Here is a 9,795-nt window from a genome sequence, read left to right on the forward strand (position 1 = left end):
CGCCAAGCGTTCACCGGGTTCATTCTAACTGAACAGCTTCACTCACCGTCGCTAACAAGCTAATGATAAGCTAACGGTTATATCATTTATTTAAAAGAAACCATTAGCACGTGAGCTAACATAAGACTTTATTACTAGCACGAACGCTAGCATTAAATTTTAATTGTTATCATTATTATTATATAACTGAGGTCAGGCTTGCAAACTAGCGAAGATTTAAGCTATTATATTGTGTAAAACAATATAATAGTAACATTTGCTAGCATGCTAGCTAACATGAGGTTAATTATTATATAGTATAAACTAGTAGTAACGTTTGCTAGCATGCTAATATCTAACCAGCTAATATCAGACCAGCTATAATGTAGTGTAACCGAGCAATACAGTGTGCTAGCATGCTAGCTAATATCAGACTACACATGTAGCAGTAACGTTCACTAGCATGCTAACTAATATCAGACCAGCTATAATATAGGGTAACCGAGCAGAACAGTATGCTAGCATCTTTTTTTTTTTTTTACATTACACTGAGATGATGTGAGACAACAGGAGACACGTTTCTTGGAACACAAATGTTTTATTTACAAAAATAATAAGATCTTCACTAACGAGTTTGAACATCTGAGTTTTCACTAAACCCTTCTGACAGGACAGAGGGACACAACAAGGTTAAAGTCACAACAGGAAATGCCTGGACACACAAACACAACACACAAACACAACACACACAAACAAAACATTTTAAAGCAAAAGTAACTTTTATATACTCGCAGAAGAAATGGCTGAGTTTAGGACCGACGCTAACACAAGTCTTACACACGTCTGTCTTGAGCACGTCTGTCTCGAGCACGTCTGTCTCGAACACGTCTGTCTCACACATGTCTGTCTTGAATACGTCTGTCTCATACAGGTCTGTCTCGAACACATCTGTCTCACACACGTCTGTCTCATACATATCTGTCTCGAACACGTCTGTCTCACACACGTCTGTCTTGAATACGTCTGTCTCGTACAAGCCTGTCTCGAACACGTCTGTCTCATACAGGTCTGTCTCGAACACATCTGTCTCACACACGTCTGTCTCGAACATGTCTGTCTCGAACACGTCTGTCTCGAACAGGTCTTTCTTGTACATGTCTGTCTCGTACACATGAGGAAATCAAAGGACGTCTTATTTCACAATATCGAGTGCAATACGTACAAAACCAAACCCCAGTGACATCAGGGACTCCAGCGACGCCTGAATTCCAGTCATTATCTTTAAAAAATTCATTACACAAAACATATTAAAAAACTGTACATGGCACAAAATAATCATTATTTATATATTAATCAAAAGCAGTAGTCTGTAGTGAAGGAACGAGGTGAGAATACACCTGACTCTCAGTTCTGCAGCATCAATCATCATTATTATTTATTTATTTATTTACTCGATCACGTCGTCATTTTTTCCCCTCAGAGGCTGACCAGGGCGATCGCTTTGTTTTTAAAAAATAACGTAAAAAATATCTGTCACATTTTGTCCGAAATATTCGTATTCTTTTTTTTTTTTTTAGCAAATTATTTATTATTTTTATATTTTAATATTTGTAATAAACAATAATAATAATAATCTGATATTGCAGCACAGATATTTTAGATGTATTTATTATATTTTTTATTTCCTGCAGCACAGTTTCACATTGTCTTCTTGAATTTTTATTTTTTAATTTTTGTAAATGTTTTAATTTTTTTTTTTTTTGAGTGAGAAATACTTGATATTTCAGAAAATTCTATTTGTACATCTAAAACTACTAGCTTAAAAGTGGAGGCTGTTCATCTGAAATGTTTAAGGTGAAATTTTGTAAATATAAAAGCTGAAATGAAACGTCACTTATAGAAAAGGTTTCTGGACTTTAAATGTTCACATGTCTGATTTTTTCACCTCTGAATTAAATTTTAGAAAAGAAAAGTCACATTATTTCACCCAGGAGAAGAGCTCCTGGACTGGAGATGATTCTGGAGTCACATGACTGACCAGTCGGCTCTTGTGTGGAGCTTCAGGAGACGAGGCTTCGTTTGAACCTGATTTGAAGTATTGGTTTGAAGGAGGAATGGGATGCGGCTCCACTTCCTCCATCACGCTGGAAAGAAAGCTTCACATCTTCTATAAAAGCGTCTAGATCTCAGTCAGGGTGATTTTGAAGGCGTCGCCATAGCTCTCCATGCTCAGGATGAAGGTGTCCTCGTTGGAGTAATGCTCGATGATGTTGTCATCCATGTTGACCAGGATCCTGTAACACAACCACGTTTAACCCTCACACACAGGCCTGATACACACAGCTCTCCCCTGAGTGACCTCCCTGAGGGTAATGTTCCTCTCTCACCACTGCAACTTCCTGTTCTCGCATACATTAGAGCAGACATTCTCTCTCCAGCTTGTTACGCATGTTGCCATAGAAACCACAATAAAATGTTACTGCTTTACCTGTGACTCCTTTCATAAACCTGACACAAACGTCTCAGTGCAGAAAGCGTCACCGTTACTATAGAAATGATAAGGTGTTTAGCAGCGCTGTGGTGTAAAGTGGGCGTGTCTGCTAGGATGTTTTATACTCAGCAGTAGAACACTGAACTAAAGAACTGTAAAGCTCCGCCCCCTTTCTGACCACCAGAAAGCTCAGGATGTGAATCTTAACCTGAAGTCCCTGTGTGAGAGCTGTCGCTATAGAAACGATGACGTTTCAGAACGATGCACATGAGCTGCTAACAGAGAATTAATCAACAACTTCTGACCAATCAGAACGCAGGGCTGGTGTGACGTGAATCTCTCACCCTTTCTTGCTCTTTTTGTAGATTTTAGCGATCCTCTCCGCAGGCATGCTGTATTTCTCTGAGATCTGAGGAAGATGAAGGAAAAAAGTTTATGATCAGGTGATGAGGATGATCAGGAAATAGATGATGAAAACAATCAGGAGACAGATGATGAAGATGATCAGGAAATAGAAGATGAAGATGATCAGGAGATAGGAGATGAAGTTGATGAGGAGATAGAAGATGAAGATGATCAGGAGATAGATGATGAAGTTGATGAGGAGATAGAAGATGAAGACGATCAGGAGATAGAAGATGAAGACGATCAGGAGACAGAAGATGAAGACGATCAGGAGATAGAAGATGAAGATGATCAGGAGACAGAAGATGAAGATGATCAGGAGACAGAAGATGAAGATGATCAGGAAATAGAAGATGAAGATGATCAGGAGATAGGAGATGAAGTTGATGAGGAGATAGAAGATGAAGATGATCAGGAGATAGATGATGAAGTTGATGAGGAGATAGAAGATGAAGACGATCAGGAGATAGAAGATGAAGACGATCAGGAGACAGAAGATGAAGACGATCAGGAGATAGAAGATGAAGATGATCAGGAGACAGAAGATGAAGATGATCAGGAGACAGAAGATGAAGATGATCAGGAGACAGAAGATGAAGATGATCAGGAGACAGAAGATGAAGATGATCGGGAGATAGAAGATGAAGATGATCGGGAGATAGATGATGAAGTTGATGAGGAGATAGAAGATGAAGATGATCAGGAGATAGAAGATGAAGATGATCAGGAGACAGAAGATGAAGATGATCAGGAGATAGAAGATGAAGATGATCAGGAGATAGATGAAGAAGTTGATGAGGAGATAGAAGATGAAGATGATCAGGAGACAGAAGATGAAGATCAGGAGATAGAAGATGAAGATGATCAGGAGATAGATGATGAAGTTGATGAGGAGATAGAAGATGAAGATGATCAGGAGACAGATGATGATGATCAGGAGATAGAAGATGAAGATGATCAGGAGATAGAAGATGAAGACAATGAGGAGATAGATGACGAAGACGATCAGGAGATAGAAGATGAAGACAATGAGGAGATAGAAGATGAAGATGATCAGGAGATAGATGATGAAGACGATCAGGAGATAGAAGATGAAGACAATGAGGAGATAGAAGATGAAGATGATCAGGAGACAGATGATGAAGATGATCAGGAGATAGAAGATGAAGATGATCAGGAGACAGATGATGAAGATGATCAGGAGATAGAAGATGAAGATGATCAGGAGACAGATGATGATCAGGAGATAGAAGATGAAGATGATCAGGAGATAGATGATGAAGACGATCAGGAGATAGAAGATGAAGACAATGAGGAGATAGAAGATGAAGACAATGAGGAGATAGAAGATGAAGATGATCAGGAGACAGATGATGAAGATGATCAGGAGATAGAAGATGAAGATGATCAGGAGACAGATGATGATCAGGAGATAGAAGATGAAGATGATCAGGAGATAGATGATGAAGATGATCAGGAGATAGAAGATGAAGACAATGAGGAGATAGAAGATGAAGATGATCAGGAGACAGATGATGAAGATGATCAGGAGACAGATGATGATGATCAGGAGATAGATGATGATGATCAGGAGATAGAAGATGAAGATGATCAGGAGACAGATGATGAAGATGATCAGGAGATAGAAGATGAAGATGATCAGGAGACAGATGATGATGATCAGGAGATAGAAGATGAAGATGATCAGGAGATAGATGATGAAGATGATCAGTAGATAGAAGATGAAGATGATCAGGAGACAGATGATGAAGATGATCAGGAGACAAAAGATGAAGACGATCAGGAGACAGATGATGGAGAGTAACTCACTGCGTCTATGAGACCTCGGAGCGTTGGAGAACGCAGCATCAGAGCATCAAACACCTCATCATACTCCTTTCTGACATACAGGAGCACTGAAAATTACACACACACACACATACACAAACACACACACAAACATACAAACACACATAAACATACACACACACACAAACACACACAAACATACACAAACATACAAACACACACATATATACACACACACACACACACATCACGTTTCTATAAACACTCCACCGATCCTGTTGTAATGAAATGTGTTGAAATGTGATGAATTATTTCCCTCACCTCGTTTCTGTGGTTCCTCTCTGATCTGTTTATGAGGCGAAGGGCAGCAGTCATCCTCTGCTGGCCGGAACATCCTCTTTACTAACACACTCCTTTAAACACACACACACACCTGTATAACATGTTGTATAATAACACTAACTTTCAGCTCGTTATCTTGCTTAGATTCCTCTCCAGCTAAGTGTGTCCAGCTGAAACGCTCAGGTAGAAGGGTGCCAATATTTATGAGCATGGCTGTATGTAGTGCAGACACTGTACTCACCCTTCTCTCTCCATCTCTTCAGTGTTGAAGGCAAAAACCTGCAAGACATTCGAATTAAAACCCTTTGTTTCCATGGCAACAGCTGGTTCACGTACAGTCAGGAGGTGTGTAACGTTTATGGAAGGAGTCTCCAGTGTCAGTGGTGTTACTGGAGCTGTAGGGTTTCTGAGGTGGGACAGCAGCAGGAAGGTGTGTCGGATGGTGTTAGGGGGTTTGTTCTCGTACCTGCGCTGCTCTCTGCAGGTTTCCGAAGTGAACGTCAGGGATGAAGAGGACGGGCTGAGAGTCCAGATCCATCATCATCTTGAACAGCGTAGCGTCGCTCTTTTTGGGCAGAGTGACCGCTCCGACAGCCGCATCTTTCCCTGCAGAGAGGGTTTAGAAAATGACATTATCAATGACCTCATCAGCAGAGAACTAATGCAAGTCTGTTATTTTCTTCAGAATTATTCTCACCTTATCAAATATAAAGCACTACAAAATAAACAATAAATAACATTTATTAATAATATTACTGATAAATAATTAATGATAAACAACAACAACAATAATGGAGTGTTTAATATCTGACCTTTAGATTTCTTGCGGTTCTGCTTCCTCTCCTCGTCTCTGATCTTCCTCTCTGCTCCCTGTTTATTTTTAAAGACACAACACAAGAGATTTAACTCTAATGGAGTGCACTGGATTAAACCACCTCCTCCTTTCCTGACCACTGTTTTAAACACAGCCACCAGAGGGCGCTGCAGCTCCACACCGCCATCACACCAGACTCTCCCTCACACTTAGTGTTAAAGCTAACCAAGCTTCGTGTGTGTGTGTGTGTTTACTTTATCACAGAACACTTTGATCTGGCAGTAGGCTCTGTGGAGTGGTTTGTTGCTGCGGTTGTTGTAGCTGTACGTGTCGATCTGGATCATCAGCGGCAGACCCTTCACTCCCTTCTGAGAGGAGAAGTCTGTGCTCAGGCAGTTCACTGTGATGAAGATCTGAAACAAACACACACACACACACACACACACTAGGTAAGCCTTGCCCATCCTTCAGGTACTACTTTACTTTATCAGTGTGTGAGTGTGAAGTGCAGGACTGATCTACATCAACATCACTGTAGACCTTTCGTCCACATGCTAATGCAGTTTGAGGACGTTGAAAACGAAGCTTTTGGAAAACTCCTTCCAAAGTGAAGATTTTCCAGAACTCTCCGTTTTCAGTGGTGTTGTGTGGACAGGGGAAACGGAGATTCTGATGAACTGACATCATTGTCTGTGCGCCGGTCTCCTTGATTTGACGTCAGCTTTGTTTATGAAGATATTTTGTGCAATAGCAGACGTACATAAACTACTGACTGTGTTAACGTTGTTTACTGGACTTTTACATGCGTGTACATACACGCGCAGTTACTCACACATTACGGTCATGAACAGAGGGCCGGAATGTAATACGGAGCTCACTGCTGCTGCATACAGAACTCCCACAACACACACAACGATGGCGGTTTTGAACGAGACCCAGTCCGACTTCTACATTCTACAATGAAATTTTCGCATGTCAAGGGCATCGCTTTCACGCGACACGCCATTGTTGTTAAACTACCGGAACCGGTAATAAACTTTCGTCTAGGCTTCTGATTGGCTAGGCTCCTGACAGCTCTTAACAGGGCATTTTGTGTTTTCATGTGGACAAAGATATTTTTTAACACATAGGTCGCGTGGACAGAATTAAAAAAAAAAAATCTCAGTTTTTAAAAATCCCCAGCTCCGTGTGGACATGGCCTAAAGTCATCACTGACCACAAACTTCCTTTACTGCAAATTTGGACGCAGGTTTTTTTTGTAGTAAGTAACGAAAATGCCAAACAGAAGATGTATCGGAGTAAAAGTATAGAATTTGTTTCAAAAAAGTATTAAAGTAAAAGTTGGCAAATATAAAAACTCAAGTACAAAAACTCTCAAAAAATACTTAAGTACTGAAATGAAGTCATTTTACTTCATTACTTTACACCACTGCACATTAGTCACTGAACAAGCTAGCTCCTCAGCAGAGTCCAGCCTCATTTGCTGTTCATGAGTTTTCCAGATGTGTGTATTTCCAGTCCCAGCAGCCTTATCCACCCAACACTATATTCCCAAAGCCCTGTATTCCCAAAACCCTCTATCCCAGAGCCTCACATTCCCGTTATTCCTTCTCCTATCAGTCCTAACAGATATTCCCAGTTCTCTCTGTTCCTGCAGGTGTTTATTCACACAACCCTGTGCTCCTAGGTCACAAATTCTTAGTCTCTTTGTGGCCTCCAGTGACCCCTATGACCCCCAACCAAGACCTGAGGAACTCTTTCATAAACTGCTTCAATGATTTCACCTTAAAATGTCTTCCCTTTAATTTCAATTCAGATTTATAATCCGTAAACATTTGGAGTCGTTTCCATGGTTACCTCCAGCTCGCTAATGCAATATGTAACGTGCAATGCATGACTAACCGGGAGCTGAAGAGACACATGGCTTTCACAACAACCCAAGCTGAACTCTGTCGTTACACACACACACACACTCACACACACACACACATTCACACACACACATTCACACACACAGTGTGAGAAAAAATGAACATGTGTAATTTGCGTAAAACTGCCTGAAGAAGGGCACCTTGTTTTCTTTTGTAGCTCCGCCCACTCAGGCAAAGCAGGTGTGTGTTTGAACATGTCTGACTATTGCCAACCGCTCAGAACACACACACACACATTTCCTTCCATGTGTGTCCTGCCCATGTTAGAGGATTTTAATGAGCACACTGGAGCTCTACCTGTCCTGCCTCACCACCTGATCCTCAAAGGAGCTGAAGTCATAAATATGTAGAAACACAGTTAGAAATTAACTGCTTCTCTTTAATAAAGACGTGAAAACAGCCAGATTCTAACTCCTACTGAGGTCAGATATTACAGCCTGAGGACTCTGGATAAAACACACACTGACCACTGATTAATACACAACTCTACACACATCACAACACCTGAGAATAACACACACTATCACAATAGTGAGAGAGAGAGAGAGGGAGAGTGTTATACTTCATTCAATACACACAATACACAGTACACAAAATACACAATACACACAATATCACACTCCTTATTCTGCTCCAGAGAGAGAGTCATTCAATACACATTATACAAACTACACACACCACATACACTCCAGCCTCAACACACACTACACAAAATAGACAATACACACTACATACATTACACACTGCACACAGTACACACACTCCACCCACTACATTCAATACACACTACAGGTCCTACACACACCACCCACTACATTCAATACACACTACAGGTCCTACACACACCTCCCACTAAATTCAATACACACTACAGGTCCTACACACACACACCACCCACTACATTCAATACACACTACAGGTCCTACACACACCTCCCACTAAATTCAATACACACTACAGGTCCTACACACACACACACCACCCACTACATTCAATACACACTACAGGTCCTACACACACACACCACCCACTACATTCAATACACACTACAGGTCCTACACACACCTCCCACTAAATTCAATACACACTACAGGTCCTACACACACACACCACCCACTACATTCAATACACACTACAGGTCCTACACACACACCACCCACTACATTCAATACACACTACAGGTCCTGCACACACACACACACACACCACCCACTACATTCAATACACACTACAGGTCCTGCACACACACCACCCACTACATTCAATGCACATTACAGGTCCTACACACACACACCACCCACTACATTCAATGCACATTACAGGTCCTGCACACACACACACACCACCCACTACATTCAATACACACTACAGGTCCTACACACACACCACCCACTACATTCAATACACACTACAGGTCCTACACACACACACCACCCACTACATTCAATGCACATTACAGGTCCTGCACACACACACACACCACCCACTACATTCAATACACACTACAGGTCCTACACACACACCACCCACTACATTCAATACACACTACAGGTCCTACACACACACACCACCCACTACATTCAATACACACTACAGGTCCTACACACACACACCACCCACTACATTCAATACACACTACAGGTCCTACACACACCTCCCACTAAATTCAATACACACTACAGGTCCTGCACACACACCACCCACTACATTCAATACACACTACAGGTCCTGCACACACACCACCCACTACATTCAATACACACTACAGGTCCTACACACACACACCACCCACTACATTCAATACACACTACAGGTCCTACACACACACCACCCACTACATTCAATACACACTACAGGTCCTGCACACACACCACCCACTACATTCAATACACACTACAGGTCCTGCACACACACCACCCACTACATTCAATACACACTACAGGTCCTGCACACACACCACCCACTACATTCAATACACACTACAGGTCCTACACACACACCACCCACTACATTCAATACACACT

General features: G+C 41.5%; 1 protein-coding gene across 4 annotated transcripts in view; it reads right to left on the reverse strand.

The window, feature by feature from the left end:
- Positions 1 to 570: 570 nt before the first annotated feature.
- grhl2b (grainyhead-like transcription factor 2b) overlaps positions 571 to 9,795 on the reverse strand; it is a 46,415-nt gene continuing 37,190 nt past the window's right edge. For 3 of the 4 annotated variants that reach the window (XM_058377205.1, XM_058377206.1, XM_058377208.1), the window contains exons 9-16: positions 6,095 to 6,253; positions 5,839 to 5,896; positions 5,493 to 5,632; positions 5,268 to 5,305; positions 5,006 to 5,097; positions 4,706 to 4,791; positions 2,815 to 2,879; positions 571 to 2,273 (exon numbers count right to left, since the gene is read on the reverse strand). In XM_058377205.1, coding sequence (XP_058233188.1) covers positions 2,159 to 2,273; positions 2,815 to 2,879; positions 4,706 to 4,791; positions 5,006 to 5,097; positions 5,268 to 5,305; positions 5,493 to 5,632; positions 5,839 to 5,896; positions 6,095 to 6,253 — 753 coding nt within the window. In that variant the 3' untranslated portion in view covers positions 571 to 2,158. The remainder of the gene's footprint in view (positions 2,274 to 2,814; positions 2,880 to 4,705; positions 4,792 to 5,005; positions 5,098 to 5,267; positions 5,306 to 5,492; positions 5,633 to 5,838; positions 5,897 to 6,094; positions 6,254 to 9,795) is intronic. The other variant, XM_058377204.1, reaches the window with a different exon arrangement.

Source organism: Hemibagrus wyckioides, linkage group LG24 (genome assembly GCF_019097595.1).
Source record: "Hemibagrus wyckioides isolate EC202008001 linkage group LG24, SWU_Hwy_1.0, whole genome shotgun sequence".
NCBI classification, from domain to species: domain Eukaryota; kingdom Metazoa; phylum Chordata; class Actinopteri; order Siluriformes; family Bagridae; genus Hemibagrus; species Hemibagrus wyckioides.